This window comes from Hemiscyllium ocellatum, chromosome 48, assembly GCF_020745735.1.
Source record: "Hemiscyllium ocellatum isolate sHemOce1 chromosome 48, sHemOce1.pat.X.cur, whole genome shotgun sequence".
NCBI lineage: Eukaryota > Metazoa > Chordata > Chondrichthyes > Orectolobiformes > Hemiscylliidae > Hemiscyllium > Hemiscyllium ocellatum.
The window spans coordinates 14,954,993-14,982,542 of record NC_083448.1 but is presented as its reverse complement, the minus strand read 5'-3'; the positions used below and the strand labels follow the sequence as shown (position 1 = coordinate 14,982,542).

At 42.8% G+C, this 27,550-nt stretch overlaps 1 protein-coding gene across 1 annotated transcript in view; it reads left to right on the top strand.

The window, feature by feature from the left end:
• The window catches only part of LOC132836909 (netrin receptor UNC5D-like), a 225,364-nt gene that overhangs the window by 132,334 nt on the left and 65,480 nt on the right, over positions 1–27,550 (top strand). The window contains exons 8-10 of the mRNA XM_060856476.1: positions 1,721–1,753; positions 5,408–5,593; positions 10,343–10,717. Of these exons, the coding sequence (XP_060712459.1) occupies positions 1,721–1,753; positions 5,408–5,593; positions 10,343–10,717 (594 nt within the window). The remainder of the gene's footprint in view (positions 1–1,720; positions 1,754–5,407; positions 5,594–10,342; positions 10,718–27,550) is intronic.

The following is a 27,550-nucleotide window of genomic DNA, read 5'->3' as shown; positions in this document are numbered from 1 at the left end:
GTAGTGAATGTTGAAGTGGTGGATAGGATGCCAGTCAAGTGAGCTGCTTTGCCCTAGATGTTATTCTTGACTGTTGTTGGAGCTCAACTTATTCAGACATGTGGAGAATATTTTATCACCTTCCTGACTTGTGCCTTGTTGATGGCAAACAGGGTTTGGGTAGTCACTAAGTGAGTTATTTTCTTCAGAATCCCTGACCTCTGCCTACACTGTTGTGTAGGCTGGCCCAGTTCTGTGTTGTTGGTAGTGGGAGATTCCAAGATGGTAGTGCCATTGAAGGTCAAGGATAGATAGATAATTAAGTACCATTCTGTTGGAAATGGTGTTGCCTGGTAATGGTCCCCTGCTCAAAAAAGTCCAACAGCAAGCTGAGGAGAAGCTTCTTTATTGAGACTGAATGTGACTGGAATGGAGAACTTATATTTGATCTGTCTGTTATGGGATCATTTAGCTCCAACACATTCTGATTCTTTCGCAAGAGCAGGTCAGAAAGTAAGACTTCTGTGACAAACAACTCACCTCTTGACTTCCCATTGCTTGTCTATCATCTACCAGGCACAAGTCAAGGGTGTGATGAAATACCGTGCACCTGCCTGGATGGGTGCAGCTCCAAGAACATTCTAGAAGTTTAACACCATCCAGGACAAAGCAGCCCAATGCCACTGTTGCTGGGTCAAAGTCTTTGGATTTTTGATAGAGATCCCAAGAACTACAGTGATTGAAAAAGACAGCTCCCCCCCCACCTACCACAGGACCTTTAGTGATGGGCAAAAAGTACTTCCCTAGTCTTAAACGATCACCTCCCACAAAATAATAAAATAAATCCTAAAAAATGTTCAGACATGGAACTTAGGACCACGGAGAGCAGTTAGACAATGGGCACAAATAACGTGAGGGGAAGTAGGTAAGCAAATGAAGGAAGTAGAAAGGAACAGAAGGATAATCTGATCAGGTCAGAAAAAGAATGGGGATGATGTGGTTATGTGAATGCAGACCATTACTATTCTTTTGGAATTATTTGGCAGAATGACCTGCTTTTGTGCTGGAAATACTTTGTATTAGCTTACACGGGTAGCCAGAAGGCCCTGAGAGAAAGATGTCGAGTTGCTAGCCAGACCTCCCTTATGATAGAACAGACAATTAGACACTGGACTGGATGATTACAGATGCTGCCAATGGAACAATGGCAAGGAGAGGCAGGAAATAAACTTTTTTTTAAATCAAAAATTACACCTGCATCCTATTTGCAAAAAAAAAATTGCTTGTTCTGTCTTTGGTTGGTGTCAGTGATGGAGCTTGCAAGGAGGTATTTTCATTGTCACAGCCAGCAGTCAGAATTGTTTGCCTCAAAACGAATTGGCAGCAGCTTGGTTAAGGCTTGCTCTTTGCCACACAATCGTGGGTTCTAAACCACAGTGTGTCTGACACTTGGCCCAACCACTTTGTTGAGTTTGCCAGGTTGTCGTTAAGAGTTGCTAGGCAGGACACAGGGGAAATATGAAATCTGTCAATCACACTCCATGGTGATGTGCCCCCTACTAGCCAATCAGACATGCATTGAAAACTACTGAGAGCATCTGCAGTCCATTTGTGACGCAACCCAGCTGGCAAAATGCTGCAACAAAAAAAAACAGTGTAAACAGAAACTTAAATGAAAAACTACATTTGCATACAAAGATTTTGCACACATACTGTTTACTTGCTCTGTTCGTTTCAACAGGCCAGACACCTCTGCAGGAAGTACAGCCTCAAAGTAAGTATTTCTAATTATTCTATTTTCAATTCATAATAAATAATGTTTTCTGATAAGGTAACTGCAGATGAGGGAGGTCATGTAAATCCAATTTTGCTCAGTTCTTAAAAGTAATCTTAACAGCCTCACATTGGCCATTTCAGGATAATGTCCTCTTGAATCACCTTTAAGGAATGCTTCGATTGAGTTTATTTTTATCATTTAGCTGAGAGTATGTTTCTATGAACCTTCTCCCAGTCACCTCCTTTCAAGGTGAGTACGTCCCCGTATCTCTGGTCTTTCCTCACAACTTATTCCTTCGATACAATGGATCAGCTCCAACAAGAAACAACATTGTGTAGTGTCTCTTATATGGAGAGACATCTGCCAGAACTTTACAGTAATGGGATGTGGCATGCAATAAATCATATTCTGTTTTATATTTTAATACATTCTTCTGTACACCACCTTCATGGTTTGGATATTTGCCTTGTGTCTTTCAGGGTCAATCATTCCATTTTTCAGACAACCTGCAGTTTGGTCTGATGCTCCCACATCGTGAAGGCATTGCACCCCATTCTGCAATTACATAAATTGTTCTTTTAAATCAATATACGTTCATTTGTTTCAACTTTTTGGATTTTCACAGTTTAAGACACACAAGTGAGAAAGGATAGTTTTTGCCAAACTCAAGCTCAAAGGTCAACACACACCATAGGGCATTCTACTCGTTAAAATTAAAATTAACCATGCAAGCGCAAGCAGTCACGTGTGCTGCCAGGATGCATAACTTCGCATGAGGAGATTGAATTTGTAAAATGTACGTGCCTGATTGTGTACTGCATGTGAGTTTCAGTTTTAACCACATATTGCAATATTCTGTGACCATAGTCAGTGATAAGGTGCAGCTGCAGAAGTCAGTTGCTTTCTGGCAAAAATTTGGAATTAAACCCCAGAAATGTTCTATAATCTTATATTAAATCAGACTTCTATTTAAGAGAGGAGTTAACCGATTTAAACACAGTTGTTCAAATAGCAAGAAAAAAAGGACTGAGGTGAACACATTAAACATTGAAGCGTGGAAATCATTCAGCTTAAAGTTCATGATTAAGTATGCTAATTGTGCGGCTTAGTCAGAAACCTCTGGACATGCCTGCTACCTCGGAACAGTTGTGTTTATCAATTTTCCTATTCCGTCTGCTGTTCACGTCCCTGTTTCATGTAAGTTTTATTGTAGAGCCTGCTGAGAGTACAATTATTGACTTTCTTAATACGAATGTGAGGACAAGACAACGGGAACTTGGAGCTTTTATTCTAATTCGCACAATTTTTTTTTGCTCTTTAGTTCTCATGCTGTTAGCGTGAGAACTAGGAGGAGGGATCAAGAATTTGACCCCTCTTGCCTGGTCTGCTGATCATTGAGATCACGCTGACTTTCTCTCTCTGCTCGACTCTCTTGTGTGGAGCCTCTATGCCTTGATTCCCTTGCTGGATATCAATCCACACCATGACCCATTCAAACGTTCATGCGGAAAAGCATTGGGAACAAGACTATTTCACTTATTCTGATTTAGTGATTCTCATTGTCTGACATAGATTTTAAGTATGTTTGCCAGATATCTTCAAAACATAAAATTCTTTGCAGGTGCTTAATGGGAGTAAGTGCATGTCAAGCCCAGTCATGGTTATTAAGTTGTAGAACATGTCACATGAGGATGATCAAAGCCTTGGTTGGAGAGATAGTTTAACAAGATATGCTTAAAGGCAGAGAAATTGTGTTAGGGAGATCCTGTCAATGAAACGAAGATGACTGAAAGATCATCAACATCTTAGCCACTGTCAATCTACATGAATAAAAACTGAAAGAGCTGCGGATGCTGTAAATCAGAAATAAAAGCAGAAATTGCTGGAAAAACTCAGCTGGTCTGACAACATTCGTGAAGACAATTCAGAGTTAACGTTTCGGGTCTGGCTCAGGGGGAGGGCCACCAGAACCGAAACATTAACTGATTTCTCTTCACAGTTGCTGCTAGACCTGCTGAGCTTTTCCAACAATTTCTGTTTTTCTAACCTACATGAACTGGATGCTAGCAAAGAAATTAGAATGAATTGTTCTCCAACGCTGCTCTTCTCCCGAGTAATCAAGTTATTTTAAAGAGCACCATTTTGTGTTCTTCATTTTGATTTGGAGACAATTACAGAAGCACTTCCTGAAAATGAAACTAAGAATCTCACGCAGTAGGAGTTGGATTTGACTTGTTTAGGGTAAAAAATGAGGTCTGCAGATGCTGGAGATCACAGTTGAAAATGTGTTGCTGGTTAAGCACAGCAGGTTAGGCAGCATCCAAGGAATAGGAAATTCTTGGATTTCTTGGATGCTGCCTATTCCTTGGATGCTGCCTAACCTGCTGTGCTTTAACCAGCAACACATTTTCAACTTGTTTAGACACCCAGTCATTTTTCAAGGCCACTCAACATGTTCAGTGGGCAGCATCTAAACTGATGAGTTTCTGAAACAACTGCCTCCTCATCAGATCCTTTCAGAGGATGGTCATTTGTCTTTCTGGTATTGCCTTGACAGAGGATAGCCTCTGAGCCAGAGTTTGTTAGTTCAATCCCACTCCAGCTCTTGATCATAAAAGTATAGGCAAACACCAACAGAGCAGTGTTCAAGGAAGGCTGAAGTGTTGCAGGTGCTATCTTCTGGATGCAATGTTAAAGAAAGACATTGTTAGTCCTTTCTATTCTGAGATATTGTTGCAAGTATTTCTAAATGCAATCCTGTGACCTTTGGACACAAGAAAGGAATTCACTGAAGAAATTAAACATTTTCAACTAACTGGGTTCCAGAAAAAGAAACTATTTTGTTGCAGGGAGCTGACGTAATCGCATGTATCTTGTTCTTATTAGTTTGCAAAATGGATTGGCGTTGTTTTAAAACAGCTGCAACTGGTTAATTGTCTTCAGGTGGCTTAAGTGATATAATCATTAGGTGTTATGAGCATATTCATTACGACAGAATGTTTGTTAATCGTACCATGACTGAAATCAAACTGTCAGTAAACCAAACAGTGACATGTGCATGGGCAGATAGGAAGTCAAAACGTGTTCTCATTCACTGAATTCCATTGGGCATTAAATGCCACTGGAGATTCCGTTTTCAGGTACAGATGCCAAACTTCTTTTTGCTCATCTTTCACGTCATGTTGCATCTGTTGTCGGTTCGGAAAGCAACGTCTTACAGTTCTTCCGCTCCCCCCCACACACACACACACACACAAATATGTATCTGCAGTTCACATGCAATCAGCTATGTTGAGGTTCCATGCATGCTTGCTGCAGAATGAGTCCGTGATGGTGTGTGCACAGCAAGATCCCACAATAAAATATTGGTCTGGATGGGCCACACGACCAAGCCAGAATCTGTTGGCCTTTTCATCATTTCTGTGAAAATTACATCCTTTTGGGTAGACATTGCACAGGTTTTTAACATTGCGTGGATGTCTTCACTTCCGTGCAGACAATATTTGTCCGCAGTACAGAATGGGTAAAACATTGTGGCTTGATGTGCACAGAAATAGTCAGTTCCAGCTGCCACCATTGCAAATATCTGACAGCTTGTCTGAGGAGGAGAAAGATCTGCAGAGTTACATCTCATGTATTTGACTTCTCTAGGTATTGAAACCAACAGCGATGTGGCTCTATACTCTGGTCTTGGCGCAGCAGTGATAGCCGTCGCAGTGCTTGTGGTGGGCATCACATTATATCGAAGAAGTCAAAGTGAATATGGTGTTGATGTTATTGACTCTTCGGCTCTGGCCGGGGGCTTTCAGTCCTTCAACTTCAAGACTGCCAGACAGGGTTAGTATCTGCTTCCTTACATTACTTAAGACTAATTATTGCACGGTTGTTCTTTTGAGTGGGATGTGTATGAGGTGAGAATGAGCGGCCAGGTCAGTCGATGTTTTCAATGCTCAAATGAGACATAAGGGCCATGGAATAGTCCACCAAGGCTTTCTAGGGAAGGAAGATACTTTAGGCTTGTGTGGTTTTCACAAACACTTTGTTGCGTCTTATGAAAGGATGAACTGAATCTTTAAAAAAACGATCAGAAGGGCTTTTGGAGAATGGGTGATGTTAGATGCAGGAAAGTCGATGGTAAGTCTTCAGGTCCTTTTTTTTTAAAACAATATTCATTTATAAGATAGGGTGCATCACTGGCAAGTCCATTTGTTTATTGCCTATCTGTAATTGTCCATGAAAGTGTGTTAGTGAGCTGACTTGTTGAAGGGCTGCAATTCGTTTGGATAGGGACACCCATAGTGAGGAAGGGAGTCCAAGATTTCAATCCACTGATAAAAATTGAATGGGTTTGCACAGGAGATGCCCCTCCAGCTGGCTGATGTTCCTGTCATCATTGAGGAGTGTGGCAATCTTGCAGCTTCACAGGAGACCCATTAACCCAGTATCTGGAAATCTATTCATCCCAGCAGACGAAAAAGAACACTAAATCCCACGTTTGCGATATTATTAGAAATATCGATTATTTAAAATCATGGAATCCCTACAGTGCAGTCACAGGCCCTTTGGCCCATCAGGTACCTACTATGCAAAGAGCAATCTACCCAGATCCACCCCATCCCTGTAACCCTGCATTTCCCATGGCTAACCCACTGAGCCTGCACATCCCTGAACATCATGGGCAATTTAGCTTGGCCAATCCACCAAACCTGCACATCTTTGGACTGTGGGAGGAAACCGGAGCACCCAGAGGAAACCCACTTATATAATATGCAAATTCAACACAATCACCAGAGCCTGGTATTGAACCCAGGTACCTGGTGCTGTGAGGCAATCGTGGTAACTACTGAGCCGCCATGCCACCCTGAGTGTTCTCAGTGATATGTTGCAAATGGAAAAGAAACCAAGGAAAATCTAATTCACAGTGCCGTTCTTAAGGCTTTAAAATCTTTATGCAAAATCTTTATGCCATAATATCCCTGCTCTAGTTGCATCCTGCTGACACAGTTGTATGTGAGTCAGTGATTTCTGCATCTCATTTGCGTTGTTGGTGAAAGACATTGACCTTATGCCGCGTGTAGCTCCGAGGGGAAGGAGAACAATCCAAAGGCTAATTCACCTCAGGTCATTTTCACACAGCTCCTCAAGGCCAGCTTGGGAGAGGGAGGCATTGGCATAGTTCCCTGGATAATGTGCAATTGACCCACTTCAGCGACTGCTCTCCAGTTTAGTATTCACGGAGGTAGCAACAGACCCTGTTAATCTGCTGTCTGAGTGTGTGAAACGTGAAATGACTTTAAACTTGAAACAGAAGTAAGTATAATAAAGGTCATTGTCATTTTGTGGACTATTGTTCCATGGAGATTAATGGAATGCCGCTTACTGTGGGAGAAGCAGAGTCTTAAAGAAAGTAGACTAATAAGTTCAGCACAGTAATTTTCTATTTGAATCATTGTAATTGCTATCATAATTGCATACGAGTAGACTTAGACAAAAAGCATTCCCCACTAGAATAAACAGATAAACTGAATCAATTGAAAGCACTTTATTCGACAGTTATTGTCATTGACAAAATGTTCTGTCTGCCCTGTGCACAGCTGATTAATACCCCAGCAAAACCTCTTTGTAATCAGATTGAATTTTCTGAAAACATTGGGTCAGTGTCAGTCGCTAGGACCTACTTCGCATTGATTGATTTATTGTAAATTGTTTGTTTGGAAATCCTAATAACTTGCTCTGAAGTTCATTTATGGGAGAATTTCTGACCCAATGTGCCACCTGTGATGATACAATGTCTTTAAGAGGTGTATTTCGTCCTGGGTTTCTTTTTAGGCAGAAAGGTTGAAACATGGGTGACAAGCAGTCTCCTCCAAAGCAATAAATTAGACAGCTTATGAGGTCTAGGGACTTTTTTTTTAAAGTTGGAACAATAGAAGCAGCCTGAATGGGTGGGGTCAATCTCCCACAGAACCAAGATTTTTTTTAGTTTTAGCCTTCAGTAGCAGTTAGAGTCATAGGGTCATAGAGTCCTACAGCACACGCCAGTCCATTTGGTCCATGCTGACCAAAATGTCCATCCACGCTAACCCCATTTCCCTGTATCTGGCCCATATCCTTCTAAACCTTTCCTATCCATGTATTTGTCCAAATTAATCTTAAATGTTGTTATTGTACCATTATGGCTGGCAACTCATTCCATATGTGTACCACCCTCTGTGTAAAAAAGTGACCCCTCAGGTTCCATTTTATTCTTTCCCCTCTGACCTGAAGTGGATGCCCTCTGGTCCTCGATTTCCTCACCCTGGGAAAAAAAGACTGAGTGCATTCACCCTATCCTTGCCTCTCATGATTTTATACACTGTTATATCTCCTGTGCTCTAAAAAAAAGTCCGAGCTTGTCCAACCTCTCCCTATAAGTCAGCCACATGAGTCCTGGCAACATGCTTGTAAATTTCTTCTGCACGCTTTCCATTTTAATAGCATCCTCCCTCAAGCAAGGTGACCAAAACTGAACACATTATTCCCAAGTGCAGCCTTGTCAATGTCCTGTACAACTGCAACATAACTTCCCAGCTTTTATACTCAATGCCCTGACTGATGAATTGCTACTGGGGTCTTGAAGGTGGATGTGGAAGCTGTCTCTGTTACAGCTGAAGGTTCTCTTTCTGCTGCTAGAATTGCACGTGAGACCATCTATTTTACTGAATTTGCCTTTGCCAAGGTTGTATTTATGGAATGATACCATATTGAAACAGTTAATGTTTAGTAGTTCAATAATCTATTCTGTTAACTTATTCCAATTCTTCCATTCACCGTATTTTAACTATAATGTATGAATGGCATGTGTTTTGCTTTTAGACTGGTAGTTGGCGCACTCAAAACTACATTTGGAATGTAATGCCTGACACTGGCCTTTAAAATAAGAAAAAGTTACAGTCCAAGCTATCTTCTTCATATATTTTGAGAGGGTTTGGTCTGGTCCATAACACACCTCCTTCAGAGGAAACAGTCAATCTGGACCATTGGGCACTGAGGAAGAGTCATGGGACTCAAAACATGAACTTGATTTCTCTTTCCTGGACACTGTCAAACCTACTGAGTTTCTCCTGCACTTTCTACTTGCATTTGTGTCCCACTGACATTGGACTGCTGAAGACTGTGGTGGTTTTCGATGTCTTATTTGCTGTGGCACCTACTGAAAGCAGGAACCAGTCAGGGTTCAGTCGTACAGATCTTATCAACCTTTCAGTTGCCATGGCCCTTAAAGATTATGCCAGTCACTTTTCTCATCTGGCGTCCAAATCTGCAGTCACCAGAGGCCTGAACCTTGTTGGTTTATTCTTCCCCAGTGATTTTGAGGCCAATTGTGGTGCTTCAATATTCTGTATACACAAACCCAAAATTTACAATCATTATCGTGCAGAAAGGGGCCATTCAGCCCATAGAGTCTGCACTACCCAACATGAAGAATATCCCACAAAGGCCCAACCCCCGCCCAGTCCCCTACACCCAGCATTCCACATGGCCAGTCCACCTATCCTGCACATCCCTGGACACTGTAGGACAGTTTAGCATGACCATCCACCTATCCTGCACATCTTGGCATTGTGGGAGGAAACCAGACCACCTGGCAGAAGCCCATGCAGACGTAGGGAGAATATGTAAACTCTACACAAACAGTCAACCTGACACTGTGAGGCGGCAGTGCTCACCGCTGTGCCAATGTGTGCTGTCCTTAGGAACTAGGAACAGGTATACATTATATGGTGTCTTCACCCCTAATCAACATTGACTCCTTATTCAAGTAGTGAATGACTTTAAGTGAAGGATCACCCCCTCCCCCCATAACCCTTTCTATTTTCACCCAGCACCTCTGAAATAACTCCACAGAGGCCAGTATACTGTCACTAAGGCCCACTTTATTTAAACATGGAGGGTCCTTGACACTGATCCAGCTCCCTCAGAGCCAGCTCTCAGAGTGAACAGAACCTCTGACACTCCTGTTACTATCTGTCAGCCAGGGCTCCTTGATTGGACCCGGTTAAAAGCCCCAGTTGGGGAGCTCAGATTCTATGAGGTCCACCTGGCTTGCTTTATGACAATCGCTACAACCTCCATAAGCTTTACCATGACAAACTTCATCGAGGAAGAATTGGGTCACCATTCCACATCCTCTTTCCTGAATAAATGCCCACCAGCCTCCGAACTGACCAGAGGGAAGGGCAGAATTTTCCGACTTGAGTGCAGACAGCCCTCTGAGGGTCAAGTATTTCAGAGTTGCCTTGTCAAGTATTTTTCATCATCTCTGTTCTTAATGGCCAACCCATCACCCTGAGACTATTATCTCTCAGCCCTTCAATCAGGGTAAGAGGCATTGCACAGTACCTCACCTGTCAAGCTCATGCCATTCAAACCGAGGAAGAAATCTGAGTCCCTCCCATCTTTATAACTGATAATTTGTAAGGAGAAACACTTATCCACTCGGTTCTTTCCTAGAAGGTACATTAAACATATGTATTCATACAGACATCAATGCTTCAGAAATACACCATGTTGAGAGTAATACTGTTTTCTGTTTCCTTTTTCAAGGCAATTCTCTGCTTTTGAACCCATCAATACAGCCAGACCTGACGGTGAGCAGGACGTATAGTGGACCAATCTGCTTCCAGGACCCTGTGAACAAAGAACTCATGACCCAGTCACCACTCTTTGACTCTCTGCCAGGGATCAAAGTTAAAGTACAAAGTTCTTTAATGGTGTCACTTGGAGTTGCCGATGGAGTGGAGTATCATGGGAGGGTACCATCCCGGACTTACCCTCGTAATAGCAGAAGTGTTGACAAAATACATGCAAGAAGCAATGCATCAAGTTCTCAGCATCTCTCTGCCGCAATTACAAAGGCTGAAAACAGAACTTCCGGCATATTTGGGTGTCTGGGTGGATGCCTGGAGGGACCAACGAAAGGTATGATGCCAAGAATCTGTAGCCTAGTTTCTCAATAGATTTTACTTCATTTCAAACAGTTGAGTGAAACTTCCCTTGACTTGCTGCTCTGTCATAACTTAAAGTTCAATTTCTTATTTGGGATGAAGTAAGTATGGATTTAAGACAGACCCTTGACCTGTGCCCAAAAGTAGTTCACATATAACCAGCTGTTTCACATTACAACACATGGCAAGAGCCTCATTGAAATAACATTACTCTGCATGAAGCTTACATTCCATGCTGAATTTCTGGTATGGGGCTTGAAATAACTCAAAGTCAATTTTTCCTGGAGTGTTGGAGGATGAAATTTTTCACGCAGTGGGTGGTGCGTGTAAGGAATGAGCTACCAGAGGAAATGGTGGAGGCTGGTACAATTGCATTATTTAAAAGGCATCCGGGTGGGTATGTGAATAGGAAAGGTTTAGAGGGATATGAGCCCAGTGTTGGCAAATGGGACTAGATTAGGTTGGGATATTTAGTCGGCATGGACTGAAGGGTCTGTTTCCATGATGTACATCTCTATGATTCTATGACTCAATGAGGGGTGATGTTCTAGAAGTTTATAAAATTATGAGGGGCATGGATAGGGTGATTAGACAAGGTTTTTTTTTCCCCCAGGGTAGAAGAGTCCAAAATGAAAGGGCTTAGCTTTAAGGTGAGAGGAGAAAAATATAAAAGGGACCTCAGGGGCAACTTTTTCACGCAGAGGGTGATGCATGTATGGAATGAGATGCCAGATGAAGTGGTGGAGGTTGGTACATGTACAACATTTAAAAGGCATTTGGATCGGTATATGTGTTGGCAGAGTTCAGAGGGATATGGGCCAAGTGCTGGCAAATGGGACTTGACTAATTTAAGATATTTGGTCAGCTTGGACGAGTTGGACCAAAGGTCTGTTTCTGTGCTGTACATCTCGATGTCTCTATGACTCAATATTGCCAACTAAAAGCCCATCTGTAAAGCTCCACTCTTGATTGTTTGTTTCATATCTTCACACACATTTCTCCCCCTTTGTGGAATATGGGCAAGTGTTGGAAAGATAAGAAAGCTGGTTGTCAATTTGTTTGAATCATGGGATGATGTTTTTTCCGTGACCAACATATCCTGGAATAGAACTTGAGCAGGAAACTTGTACCGAGTGGCAGAATGTTCCTTGCCGACTCACAATAACTCCACTGAAGTAGTGTTATTCAGTCAAGATTAGAGTGCTGCTGGAAAAACACAGCAGTGTCAGGCAGCATCCGAGCAGCAGGAGAATCATCGTCTGGGACACAAGCCCTTCATCCGGAAAGAGGAAGGGCTTTTGCCCGAAACGCCGATTTTCCTGCTCTTCGGATGCTGCCTGACCTGCTGTGCTTTTCTAGCACCCTACTGTAATCTTGACTCTAATCTCCACCATCTGCAGTACCCACTTCTGCCTAGTGTTACTTCAGTGAAGGAGATTTGGAATCCCAGAATGGGAAGTCAGGTATTTCCTTGTGTGGACTGAAGATAATGGGCATTTTGTCACATTAGGGAATCTTAAATAAAAACGTAGTTGATCATTTTTTTTGGCCAGGAACTTGTTGACAATCCAGTGCACAACTGACTGGGTCAACCAGTGTTAGAGATGTTGTCATTTCAATGAAATGTTAAGTCAAAGCTTCTTCTGATCTGTTAGGTAGAAGTAAAAGATCTCATGCGATTATTTCCAAATAGAACAGAGTTAGTTCCATTCTCCTGATCAATACTTATACCTCAACAGCTTCAATTTTTTTTATTCATTCATGGTATGTGCGTGTCATTGGCTGGCCAATATTAAGAAGATAATAGCAAGCTGCCTTCTTGAACCACTGCTGTGCGTTGACACACAAAGCCATGAGGGAGAGAATTTCATGATTTTGACCCAGCGATAGTCAAGGGACTGCGATGTAATTCCAAGTCCGAATGGCTCTGACGGGATTGTAAAGATGGTGGTCAGAGTCCTGGAATTCCCTTCGTCATGGCATTTCAGATCAACCCACAATCGAATTATTAAATTAGTATTCAATTATTAAATAAAATGATTTAGCCAGGTGCTCGATTCCAAACATGCATGTTCTTCTAAGAAGTGATTTGTTGATTTGTTTTGTTCCTTTCCTGGCTCCACTGTGTCCAAACAAGACCCACTACTTGTTGGTACATACTCGCTGACAGCTAATCCCTCTGCACTGGTGACCATTACTCATGTTTGAGTATTAATCACCATGTGTCTGCTGCCCTCATCCTTTTTGATGGAAGTGGTGGTGGTGGGTTTGGAATGTGCTGTCTGAAGATCTTTGGTGAATGCCTGCAGTGCATCTGGTAGATAGTACACACTGCTGCTACTGAACGTCGCTGGTGGAGAGTACTCATGTAGTGCCAGTCTGGTGGACTGCTTTGTCCTGGATGGTGTCAAGCTTCATGCGTGTTGTTGGAATCTCATTAAAGGAGATGACCTGACCACGATCACACTGATTTTTATGGGAGCTTGCTGTGCACAAACTGGCTGTCGCATTTCTTGCATTACAGAAGTGACTGCATTTAAGACAAGTATTTCATCAGCTGTAAGATGGTCTGGTCGGTTAGGGATGAGCAATAGCATGGTGGCCTTGCCAGTGCCACTGAAATATTGTAAATGCATGAATAAAAGAATGAAGGGGGAAAAAGCCCTGATCGCAAAGATTTGAGGAATCTCGTGGGAAGCGGCCACAAACCTATGGGATGGCACAATGGCTCAGTGGTTGGTACTGATGCCTGACAGCACCAGGGACCGGGGTTCAATTCCTGCTTCTGGCGATTGTCTATGTGGAGTTTGCACGTCTTCCCCATTTCTGTGTGGGTTTGCTCCTGTTTCCACCTAGTTAGGTGAATTGGCCCTGCTAAATTGCACCATAGTATTCAGAGATGTGTGGGTTAGGTGCATTAGTCTGGGGTAAATGTAGGGGAATGGGTCTGGGTGGGTTTTTCTTCGGAGGGTTGGTGTGGACTTGTTGGGCAGAAGGGCCTGTTTCTACACTGTAGGGATTCTATATTTATATCTATAACCACTTCCTCCCATTCCTTCTAGATGGCTGTTGTTAAAATTAACCATGGCAGGAGATTGGGTTCAATAAATAATTAGTTGTATCGCTCGAGCAAAAAGCATGTGAGAGATAGGATGAGATGGCAAATATGGGTGTGGGTTAATCTATCAGACACAGATGCGCTTGTTAAGCCGAACGCCCTTTTATTGTTCCTAAAGGATTTGTGTTCCTACCACAATAAATCTTGTGAAATCTGCTCCATCAGTTAACAGTCACATTGTTGTGGCTGAATTAGCTTTTATGCCATGGCATATGGTTCTTCATAAGTACAGAGATGGTGAATGATTTGGTTTCTGCAGTTAACAAATAATCTGTTGAGCTATAATTGGAAAAGGAAGAAGTGACTTACACTCTCAAAGACTGTATTTTAGAATGCTTCTTGCAGAAATCAGCATTGTGTACAATAGCAGACGCTGTGTTTATCTACATCCACAATCTGTTGGCCATGCTGCTCCTCTCAAATTAAAAACAATATAGTGTTCATAACCCACTGATCGACCGCACATTGACTCCCCATTGAACAAGATCTCAATATTAAAATTCTCACACATTTTCATATTCCTCCGTTACCTTGACTCTCCCCCCACCCCCCTCTCTTTGTAACCACATCCAGTTCTAACATTCAGAAATCTGCATTGCTCCTCTTGCTTCTCCATAACTTGAATTGGTAGACTGTTGGCAACTGTACCTTGCTGTGAGGCCAGAAGCTTTACTAATTCCATCCCTAAGCCTCTCCACCTCACTACTTCTCTCTCCTTTTTGGCCACTTGTCCTGCTGGCCTTTTAAGAAGGAGACTGCCATCCTGACCAGGTGTGCCGTACAAGTAACTCCAGACCCTCAGCAATACGATTAAGACCCTCTTAACTGCTATCTGGGCAATTAGGGATGGTTAACAAATGCTGATCTGGTCAGTGATGTCCACATCCTGTGAATGAATACAAAAATAATAATGTGGCTCATGTCACATTTAATTTTGTTTGTGCCTCTGTGAAGTATCTTTGGATCTTTCACCGTGTCAAAGGCATCATATGAATACAAGTTATTTTTGGCCTGATGAACTGTGAAAGTTCACACTTGCAACTGTGTCTACGGCATAGATTTTCATGTTCCAGCCCCAAAGACTCACAAAAGATACCCGAATAGTTTGATTCAGTCTCCAGGACTCGAACGATCCATGTATTCTTATATAACTCATGTTTGTTCACTCACTTACATGTGCCTTGGTGCAATTTGGGAAGCTGAAAATGCCACTCTGGAAGTTCAGGTAGGAAAGTTCAGGTCACAGGTTTTGCTCAGAGTCCTCAGAATTCTGCCTGTATTTGTTTATCGTTCCTCTGTGAGCATATATGGAGATTAAAACAGCACTGATGTGTGGTCTGTTGCTGCCCTGTTAATTATACACTGCACCCTTAACTTTCAGTTGACACTGGGGCTCAAGGTCTGCTTATTTCCATTCAATCTTATCAACCTCCATGATCCTCTTGACACCTCAACAATCTGCTTGCATGCTACTGAGGAATCACAGACTCACATTCACCAACGCACTGGCAACTGGCATTGAAAGGCGACAGCAAAGATACTTTGTGAGCACAAGCAATCACTCAGCTCATGGTTTGGGCCAGGTGGCATCTCATGGGTGCTTACTTGCTCCCTTAACGTTAGCTCACTTATCACCTTCCTGTTTGCTCACTCCCAATCCATGCCTTGCCTTGCCGATTAGCACAGTCACAAAACTAGGAGCTTTGCCGTCCCCAACAAGATGTACACCCTTTTGACTGAAGACTATTGACCAATAAGGCAATGTACCAAGTCAATCTCACACTTGGTCCATGCACAAGCAGTTTGCCTGGCAAAAAGAAGCAGGCAGTCATGGGTCAAAATCTGAGGAAAGTTGTCCTCACTGAAGTCTGCAGAGACAATCAGCAGTCTGGGGGCCCTACCACACCAAGTCAACTGCAGCTTCCCATTACCAGTCGAAAGGATTGGCCATCAGGGTAATTTCAATGAGGGAGCCTATGCAGCTGGAGTCCCGGGAATGGGTGTAGCTCTATGTTACCAATCTACCACATCTGAGGAGACGTACCAGCATCAGATAGAGGTCTTGGAATTTCTGATCCAGGCCCTGTGGTGAGGTGAACCAAGCTCATTCCATTGGGTTCAACCACAGAAACTCAGGAGAACGAGGTTTGGTGTTGGGTTGAGGGTAGCGATGAACAAGAGGGACCTCTGCTGTGGGAAGGCGAACAGAGGGACCAGGATTTGGAACTGCACCATGGGATCAGAGGTGGGATAAGAATCATGGAGGGCGCAACTGTGTTTGTCAGACAGGGTTTACCATACAGCGTGGAGGTCAAGAGGTTCATGCATTGGGAGTTCTGTCCACAATCAGGAACACCCTGGCTTCAAGGAAAGGGCAATGTATGAAGATTTGTGACATGATCTTCCACTTCTCCAATATTTTCAGAATCCATCCATATCCAAGCAGAACAGCTTTGGAATGCTATTGCTTTTCCTTGTGCCCAGAGGCTTGCTGGTCATTTGACAGATATCCAATGAATGACAGATTTTACTGATGAAGGATTAAGCCTGAAACGTCAACCTTTTCGGTCCCCAGATGCTGCCTGACCTGCTGTCCTTTTTCCAGCACCACACTTTATTGAGTCTGACTTCTCCAGCATCTATAGACCTCACTGTCCCCTAGGTTGTCAGGGACACCATGGAGTGAGGTAGATCGTGAATGAGTTGAGTTCAATAAGGTGTGCTGAGAAACCTTGCTCAAACTTAAGGTGAGAAGCTCCCAAAACAACTTGCACACTTCTCCCTGTAGAAAGTAATGTTTAGCCCACTTTTAAATTAGCTTTAATTGGCACCACCTCCACACAGTTCATTAGCAATGCTAAGTCACAGCAGTACGTACTACCTATAAGATGCATTGCAGAAATTCACCTCAGATGAAGGTGGATTAGGCAGCACCTTCCAAATCCATCACCACTTTGATCTCGAGGGACAAGCGCAGCAGATACATGGGAATGCCACCACCTGAAAGTTCACTTCTGAGTCACTCACGCTTGGAAATATATCACCATTCCTTCACTGTTGCTGGGTCAATATCCTGGAATTCCCTTCATAATGGCATTGCTGATCAACCCACAACTAAATTATTCAATTATTAAATTAAATAATTTAGCTCAGTGCTCAGTAACAAGCATGCATGTTCTTCTAATAAGTGACTTGTTGATTTGTTTTGTTCCTTTTCTGTCTCTGCTGTGTCCTAACAAGACCCACGACTTGTTGGCAGACACTTGCTGACAACTAATCCCTCTGCACTGGTGACAATTACTCATGTGTGACAATTAATCATTGTTTTTCGGAAGTCTACTTCACAAGGCTGATGGAGCTGAGTCCCATTATCTCCACAGTTAATGCTCACCACCATCGGCTGTGATGATCACTCACTAACGACTGTGATTGTCCATCGTGGAAATTGCGTCACGCTGGTCATGGGTTCTCTGGTCCTTGTGTAGCTGATGAGCCCAATCTGAGAGCCACATCTCCAACCACACATTTGGCAGGTGTTTCTGGGAGTTGGAATTGGTCCTTGTCCTTGAGATTGCTTGCATTACTTTTTCAGGTTCCTTTTCCATACTTCCTCTTCCTCCTAATGTGTGTTTCTCACAGAATTGTGCCCCTTCACACAGGAGGTACCTCCAAGTCAGTTTCTCCCTAAATAGGGTCTCCCTAAATAGCTACACCCATTCACATCTATATTACATTTCCTGAGGGTAGCCTTCAGACAGTCTTTGAAAGACCTTCTTTGTCCTCCTCTCTAAAGGTTAATTCTGGGTACAGAGGGAATTTTCTATAATGAAGGTTGAGTGTTTTCGGTCTGTACTCATTCGAGTTTAGACAAATGTGAGGTGACTTTACTGAAACATATGAGATTCTTAGCAGACTTGATGGCGTTCATGTAGAGAGGGAGAGCCAAGGTCCTTGTGGGAGAGCCAAGGTCCAGAGGGCATAATTTCTGAGTAAGGGTGAAATTTTGGTAGGGCGGCACGGTGGCATAGTGGTTAGCACTGCTGCCTCACAGCGCCAGGGACCTGGGTTCAATTCCTGCCTCAGGCGACTGACTGTGTGGAGTTTGCACATTCTCCCCGTGTCTGCGTGGGTTTCCTCCGGGTGCTCCGGTTTCCTCCCACAGTCCAAAAGATGTGTGGGTCAGGTGAATTGGCCATGCTAAATTGCCCGTAGTGTTAGGTAAGGGGTATATGTAGGGGTATGGGTGGGTTGCGCTTCGGCGGGTCGGTGTGGACTTGTTGGGCCGAAGGGCCTGTTTCCACACTGTAAATAATCTAATCTACTGTACAGAAGCTGAATAACGTCACCATGTCATGCTCTATTTGCATGTGCCCTGTGCATGGTTGTCATCACTCAGCCCAAAGCCAGACCTGAGACTGAGGAACCCTTTTGAATCACCTGTTTACACATCAGCCAGGGCTCCCTGATTGGCCCATGTTATCTGCCCCAAACAAGGATCTCATATTCAATGAGACCCACGCTGGCCATGGTACCAGTCACTACAAAGGGGTCACGCATCTAAGATAGCAATGAGCAGGAATTTCTTCTCATAGAGGGCAGTGAATCACTGGAATTCTTTACTACAGAGGACTTTGGAGGTGGGGTCATTAAGTCTATTCAAGGCTGAGACAAGCATCTTTTTAAGCAGTAAGGAAATCAAGGGATATGGGGAATAGGTCAGAAAGTGGAGTTGAAGATCATCAAGTCAGCTCTATATCATTGAATGACATAGCAAGCCGTTGGGCTGAATTGCAAACCTCTGCTCTACATTCCTTGGTCTTATTGACTGAGAGATTCTTTTGGTAGGCACTTACATGATTGCAGTATCATCAAATCCAGAAAAAAAATTCACAAGTAGGCAAAGTTTATATTAGGTCAATTGCAACTTCCCTTTCACAATTGTATTCCGGTTTCCTAATTTTTGTACTCACTCTTTTGTGTCAAGACATTGTGCACATCTGATTTGCTGACTGAAGTGTTCATAGACTTGTAGTCTCTGACAGCATGGACCAAACTGATCAGAATGTCCGTCCACACTCAACCCATTTCTCTGCACTTGGCCTATATCCTTCTAAACCTTTCTTATCCGTGTATTTATCCAAATGCTTGTCGTTCATGTGCACGCCTCTATATGCGTACCATCCTCTGTGTAAAGGCATTGCCACTCAGGTTTCCTTTTATTCTTGCCCCTCTAACCTTAATCTGATGCCCTGTCATCCACGATTCCCCAACCCTGGGAAACAGACCGAGTACACTCACCCTGTCCATGCCTCTCATGATCTTATACACTTCTACCAGTTTATGTCAAAAAACATTTTCGATTTGAAGAAATCAAGCAAAGAAGGTTCACATCGATGCAGAAAAGATCAAAGCTTTTCAGTAATTCTCAATGTGCTTCAGAAGCCACACGTTAGTTTGAATTGCACGATGAGGAAAATTCAGCAGCAAGATCTCACTGAGGTGATGAAGCTGTCAACCAGGTGGATGTTATATTTGCCAGGAGAGGAATATTCACCAGGGCAGTGGGCGATCTCCCTGCTCCCCCTTGTATAATGTCACTGTATCTTTCACATTCACGTAAATGATATTATCAATTTTCTGACGGAGACTACTCTCTGATGAAGGGCTTATGCCCGAAACATCGATTCTCCTGCTCCTCAGAGGCTGCCTGGCCTGCTGTGCTTTTCCGGCACCACGCTTTCAACTCTGATCTCTAGCATTTGCTGTACTCACTTTCTTCGAAGGACTACCCTCTGTCAATGCAGCAATTTCCCAGTGAGCCAAAGTTTGCACACTCAGTACTTTTGTTGTACCTGAACCTGAGCAAAGAGGTGATTTCAGATAACAAGCACGCAAGCTGTGGGCTGAATGGCTTTGTTTTGTTCTGGAAATCCGATGATTTTTGTAACAACTTGTCTGGAGGACATCCAAACTATTTGCTGCAGTGGAAGTGAAAATGCCAAATTTTTATTTTGATCACAAAAGCGAAAGAGAACAATGAAATGTCAGTTTAAATCCGGCTACAGGACTGAGAGACAATGATGTGCTCTAATTTTCAATTATAACTTTTTAACTTTAATCACTACATCTGAGAGAAAAAAAATGCATTGCTTTTTTTGGATACAGAATGGGTATATCAGAGGCAATCTGATAAAGCTTTCTTCATTGAATTTTGTATAGAATTTGAGGACCATTATCTGCTGGCTAAATCCATCATTCTAAAGCTAGAACTCTGTCTTGTAATTTAAATGCATATTAGCATTTCAGAAACCGTGTCTGATGGGAAAAATAATTCATCGGAAGTGTGCATGCAATTTCTGGTATAGACACAAAAGCCCGAAATGTATTCAGAAAGGCTGAATATTGCCACAGATAATGAAGCTTGTGCTCAAGGACTTGAAATAAATTCCTTGTTAGATCATTTTCTTTTCCAAATCTTATGCTAATCTGAGTGGGTGATGTTTGTGCTGGGGGAATGGAACATTCCCTGTTTGAAGAACTCAACATCACTGCCAGCACAAATAATCACATTTTGCATTTCAGAGTACAGCTCCCTTTCTGTTGTCCTGTCAGTCAGGTTAGATACAGCTCAGCTGTCTTGACACTGCCCCAGGACAGACGCAGCATATTTGCAGAGTAAAAACCTTCTATACCTTGATTTTTCGACATGTGGCCCTCTGGCCAGAATCCAGCCAAGGGTCCCTATCCAATTTTCCCAACAAACCAATGTCCAAAATTCCCCTTCACAAAAGTAAACACGTTATTAAGCTGCAGAGTTTTCAGGAGAGATTTGCCAGGATGTTGCCATGTAAGGCAGGTTTGAGTTTTAAGAATGTCTGGAGAGGCTGGGACATATTTCACTGGAGCGTATGCGGTTGAGAGGTGACCTTATAGAAGTTTATAGAAGTGCAGAATTCTGAAAGGAGCTGCTCTTCCAATGACAAGCTGTTTCTAACACATTTTTGCTGCTGCTGGGCTCACTGCTGAGAGGGAGAGTACAAATCTGTGACTGGATGAGCTGTGAGGAGTGCACATTGGGAAGCAGCATTAGGATTGGTGTGGAAGAGGACAGATTGTTCGATGTGAATGAAGTTTGCCCTGTGGATTTTTTTTTTCCAAAGGCTTCTCTTAAAGACACACTTCCACTAGATGGAGGACAATGTTCATGGATATACAGGTTGAGAACATTGCACATCTCCATCAGAACAGAGCGACAGAGTGGCAGCTTCCTGTCATCAAGGTGGGGTACTGTCCACATGCCGGCAAGGTAGAAGCTCTGAAGCTTCCCTGGCAATGTTAAATATTCTGGTCATGAAAGGTTCATTCGTCCAGCGCACAAGATTAGAGCCTGCCACCCATCCAATCACAGTAAATATTCTATTATTTGAATGCAAATGTGATTGTTCCAGAAAAATTACATCTTGGGAGTCTAATGTGCGCAATTTGCTTTAAAATAGATACTGTATGTGAAGTCATCTGTGCATACTCAGAGATATGCCAGCAATTGAAAGATCTTGTGCAAGACGGCGATGCCATCTGTGTTTGTCCACGCTTCCTGGCAGCTATCTTCATGGCACCATGCTTTGGGAAGACAAACTCCATTTTTGGTTAAACCAAACCCCGATTAACCTCTTATCCAAAGCAGCCTCTTGCAGCTTAAATCTCTGCCCCTCACCTCAGTAACCTCTTCATGGTGGTCACCACTTCATTCCCATCTCATAAAGTACTTGGTGAAAACAAATGTCAGAACATGTTCCAAAGGATTAGGAATAGGTCATTTGGCCCTTCCAGCCCGGTTTCTACAGTTTATGAAGATCACGACTGACCTGGTTGAGGTCACAAAAACTACAACTATTTATCTGCACTCGTGTAACCCTTGACTTTTTGTCACTCAAAAATCTATCTCACGCAGCCTTGAATAAACTTATTGACCCAGTTTAAATAAACAACACTTCATTGCCTTCAACTGACATATCAATTGGATTAAATCATAAATCATCATAAAATGTTTGAGGGCAACATTTCAGAAAAGTACTATCTCTTACTAAATTACAGAACAGCTCACCAGGAACACAAAGCCATATGAACATTAGATTTTTACATCAATTTCTGGAATCATTGGTGAATTGAAGATTTAAATTCGCAACTGGAAGATGACAGGCAGTTGATCCAGCAGGCTGTATTGTTCATTATGTCTGCAGCTATATTTTTGAAAGGTGAAATTGATTCTTTGCAAGTTTCAATGAAAACATTAACTTTTTCTCCTTTGTGGAATGCTTACTTTACAGTGACACAGTTATCTCAGCCGCGAACCATTCCAATCCAACATACGTTAGAAACAGAGTAAAATTTCCACTGTCCCCGGTTTCCAATTTCTTTTAACCCATCTTTGAGCCATTGCTGAAAACCAATTTAGTCTTATTCTCAAGGGGATGTAAGACTGAAACAACAAGTGCACCTTTGCATCAACCAGGCAGTGTTAATCTTCTATTAAACAGGCTTTTTGGACTTTAGCTAACTTGCAAAGTGTTACAGGTATTTGGAGGTTCTACTTTTAAGTCATTCTGAAGTTTGGTTGATGATTCTGCAATAATGTCGATTGTACCATGTGCACAAGTTAACAATTGATGGGAAAGCAAGTAACTTTCAAATGCTTGTTTTGATGATTACTTTCAGGGTAGGAACTTGATATTGTTTTTGCAATTGGGAGCTTGTTTAGATGCTGTGCCTCTCAGTGATTACAATTGCTGGTGATATTTAATTCTCACAGACCAGCATGATCCATGTATGGATTTCCAATCTCCATTTCAGCAGAAGATGTGTTCATTTCTGGATGACTTTGCTGACTGATTGGTAAAGGAAATAACCAATGTTTCCACACACACGTTTCTTCATCTTGTTCATCCAAATGTAATCTAAGTTTCACTGCATTCTCATGCATTGTGCTTCCAATGTTCACTGACATAAAGAAAGATTTACTGTGCTGGAGAAGTGCTGCAATTGCTGAGGGTGAATTGTCTTACTTTTGTTAAAATACTACCTTTTAATTTGATCCTCTCTACGAATTAGTGGAGTGGAGAGTTTGGGAGGGGGGAAATGTAGGGTTACAAAGCAACAGGATATGGCAGCATGACAGGGCAACTATTTAGATAACAAATCCTAGAGGAGGACAGGAAGGGTAGAATGCACAAAAGGAGAAAATGGGATATGAGGGGGAAACTAGTAAAAATTGATAGTTCTTCATTTAAGAAGTTTTCAGAACAAAATAAATGAATTCATAGAATCTATGGAATCCTGCTGAGACTGAGTCATGAAGAAGGATGTTCTTGCTCTCGAGGGAAGGAGCAAAGGTTTACCAGTTTCATTCTGGGGGTGGTGGGACTGACGTATGAGGAGAGATCGACAAGGTTAGGACTGTTTTTGCAAGAGTTCAGACGAGTGAGAGGGGACCTCATAGATACTTATAAAATTCCAACGATGTTCTCGTTGGTGGGTGTATCGAGAACCAGCGGTCACAGTGTGAGAATTCGAGGTTGGACGGAGATGAGGAGACATTTCTTCACCCAAAGAGTGGTGAACCTTGGAACTCGTTGCCACAGGAAGTAGTTGCTGCCAGAACATTGAATGTATTCAAGAGGCGGCGAGATACAGCACTTGGGGCGAATGGGATCAAAGATTACAGGGAGAAAGCAGGGTTAGGCAATTGGGTTGGACGATCAGCTATGATTGTGATGAATGACAGAGCAGGCTCAAAGGGCCAAATGGTCTCTTTCTGCTCTATGTATATTCAAGGCTGAGATAGACAGATTTTTATTCAGTGAGGGAGTCAAGGCTTGTGGGAAAAAGTGAAAGTGGAGTTGAGGATCAGAACAGCCATGATCTCATTGAATGGCAGGCAGTATGGGCTGAATAAGTGCCTTCACGAACTCTGCTGTTTTGTGGTCATATGGTCTTATCCCTAAATGGCTGACCTCTAAATCTCAGATTATGGCTTGGTCTGGTTTAAAGAAATTCGTTTTCTGCAGTTACTTTACATTATATTAAATACTTCAATTAGGTCACTTTCAATCTTCTGAATTCAAGGATCTAGACCATTAGAGAGTCTTAATTTAAACATTTTACCTCTGAATTTAACCCTTTACATCTCAGTGCCTTTCTGTTCAATCCAGGCTATATTCCTTCATGACCCATTTCTTTGCCTGAAATTTACTTCCAAAATTGAACACAAATCCCCAGGTGTGATCTGACTAAGTCTTTGTACAACTGAAGTTTTCACTTACATCCTTTCACTGATACACTCTAACTCCCATGTGGAAAATTTACCAGGTGAATACATACAACATAGAACGGTACAGCGCAGTTCAGGCCCTTTGGCTCTTGATGTTGTGCTGATCTTTTGCCCTACTTTGAGATCAAACTAACCATCATACCCTTCAATTTAAAATCCAAGAGTCACTTAAGTATCACAAATGTATCTGACTCTACTACAACTGCTGGCAGTGCATTCCATGCATCCACCACTCTCTGTGCAGAGACCCTACCTTTGATATCTCCCCGAACCTTCCTCCAGTCACGTTAAAATTATGCCCTCCTGTGATAGCCATTTCTGCCCTGGGAAAAAGTCTCTGACTCTTTACTGTATCTATGCCTCTCATCATGTTGTACACCTCTATCAAGTCACCTCTCAGCCTTCTTCGCTCCAGTGAGAACAGCCCCAGCTTCCTCAACTTTTCTTCATAAAACATGCCCTCCAGTTCAGGCAGCATCCTGGTAAGTCTCCTCTGCACCCCCTCTAAAGCTTCCACATCTTTCATCTAATGAGGCGACCAGAATTGAACACGGTATTCCAAGTGTGGTCTAACCGGTTGGAATACCATGATTCTCAGAGTTCTCATGCATGTCTTTGTTTGGCTTGTCCTTGGATGGATGTGTTGTCCCAGTCAAAGTGGTGTCCTTCCTCATCCATATGTGAGGATACTAGTGAGAGAGGGTCATGTCTTTTTGTGGCGAGTTAGTATTCATCTATCCTAGTGGCTAGTTTTGCACCTGTTTGTCCAATGTAGTGTTTGTTACAGTCCTTGCACGGTATTTTGTAAATGACATTAGTTTTGCTCGTTGTCTGTCTAGGGCCTTTCAAGTTCATTAGCTGTTGTTTTAGTGTGTTGGTGGGTTTTGTGGGCTACCATGATGCCACGGGGTCTGAGAAGTCCGAGATGTCTTTGATGTAAGGGAGAGTGGCTAGGGTTTCTGGTCATGTTTTGTCTGCTTGTTTGGGTTTGTTGCTCAGAAATCGGCGGACTGTGTTCATTGGGTACCCATTCTTTTTGAATACACGGCATCGGTGATTTTCCTCTGTTCTACGTAATTGGGTGTTGGGATGGTTGCTTCTGTACAGACCCACCCACAAACGAAGCTGCATCAAACATTATTTCAACAAGCCAACACACAATGCAGCACAGAGGAATTATGTCAAAGACATCTCCGAAATGACTGCCAGACTACTCAGACCCCATGGCATCATGGTAACCCACAAACCCAACAACACACTATAACAGCAGCTAATGAACTTGAAAGACCCTATACAGACAACGAGCAAAACCAATGTCATTTACAAAATACCGTGCAAGGACTGTAACAAACACTACATTGGACAAACAGGTGCAAAACTAGCCACCAGGATACATGAACATCAACTCGCCACAAAAAGACATGACCCTCTCTCACTAGTATCCTCACATATGAATGAGGAAGGACACCACTTTGACTGGGACAACACATCCATCCTAGGACAAGCCAAACAAAGACACCCATGAGAATTCCTCAAAGCATAGAATTCCGGTTGGAATGCTATCAACAAACACACCGAGTTAGACCCCCATCTACCACCCCCTGAGAAAAGGAACAGGAAGTGACTTCACCACAGGAAATAACATCACCAACCCAAAGAAACCCAAACATATGAATAGAAAGCAGGAATTTTCAACATTGCTTCGCCTGAAGCCTACTGAAGATGTTACCTAGTAGGGTAACGAAACATCTGGAAATGAACCTTCCAGCTCAGCGAACAAACCTACATCCAAAACCTCAACCTGAGCTACAAATCTTCTCAAAACTCGCTGATAGAATTATAGTTGCTGGCCCAAAAGTGCTCCCCTGCTGACACCTCATTCACTTGCCCTGCTTTATTTCCCATCAGTAGGTCAAGCTTTTGCACCTTCTCTCACAGGTACATCCACATCCTGAATCAGAAAATTTTCTTATGAGTTTCTCTCTGTCTAAACACAATGGCAGACCCAGTCTATTTGTGGCAAGTTTAAAACCCCTACCATTACCACCATATAATTCTTACACGTAAGATAAGGTGAAATAAACTGAAAATTAAGGCAAAGATGCTCAGGAATTTGATGAAGAAGAACCTTTTCACTCAAAGAGTGGAGAGAATGTGGAATTATCTGTTGGAATTCAAAGATGTGGTATATTTGGCCTTTCAGAACACATAAGGAAGATTATTTTGCAAGGTTAAAGCGCATGGGATTGGGGAAAGGGTATTGAGATGGGTAAAAAAACTAGTTGGGCATTGAGGAGACAAAGAGTAGAAATTAATCGGTCCTTTTCAAATTGATAGGCAGGAACTAGTGGTTCCACAAGGATTGGTGTTAGGACCCCAGCTATGATGGACTTTCGGCTCACTCTACACGCTTATTTTCTTTCTGTGTGAGCCAAGTCCTGCGTGCTCTTTAAAATAAAGCAATAAGAAAAAACATTTAATCTTGCACTTATAGTTTTATTCTAACAATAAGTGGATAAAGTATACAGAGCTCTGGTTCTAAACCTTTCTGTCCCTGACAAACTACTAAGTCAGTCAGTTCACAAAGAAAGAAAGCCCTCTCTCTGTCCCTGATCCAGTCTTTTATACTATACAAAACATCATACCATCACTCAAGTGAAATTGTCTTCTAATTGGCTGTTGCTCCGATTCCATTCCCCGCCTCCTCGCATTTCCGGCTGTCCGATCTCATGTGACCTTCCCTTTTTCGGAGACAAAGGACCACCATGCGGCCTCCTTTTGAGCGTGAAACGGCAGTCTCGCCCACTTCCGGGGCGCGAAACGGCCAATCACGTGACCTCCTGGAGCGCGAAACAGGGAGACCACGTGACCGCGCCCGCGTCCCGGAGCATCACGTGATCATCCTCTGCGCGCGCATCAGAGGACCACGTGACCTTCGAGCGCCGAGGACACGCCCCTCAGACCCGACAATTTAGTTTCCAGGTAAGTTTTTTATATATATATTTACACTATTCACAATATATATTTAATGATTTGGATGAGGGAACAAAATGTAACATCTCAAAGTTTGCAGATGATTGGGTGGGAGGGTGAACTTTGACAAGGATGCAGAGATCCTTCATGATCAGGACAGGCTAGGTGAGTAGGCAAATCAGTGACAAATGCAGAATCATTTTGGATAAATGTGAGGCTATTCACTTTGGAAGCAAAAACAAGGAGGCAGATTACTACCTGAATGGCTGTGAATGGCAGGGAGTGTGCAGCGGGACCTGGGTGTCCTTGTGCACCAATCGCTGAAGGTAAACATGCAGGTGCAGCAGATGGTTAAGAAGGCAAATGGTATGTTGGCCTTCATTGCGAGA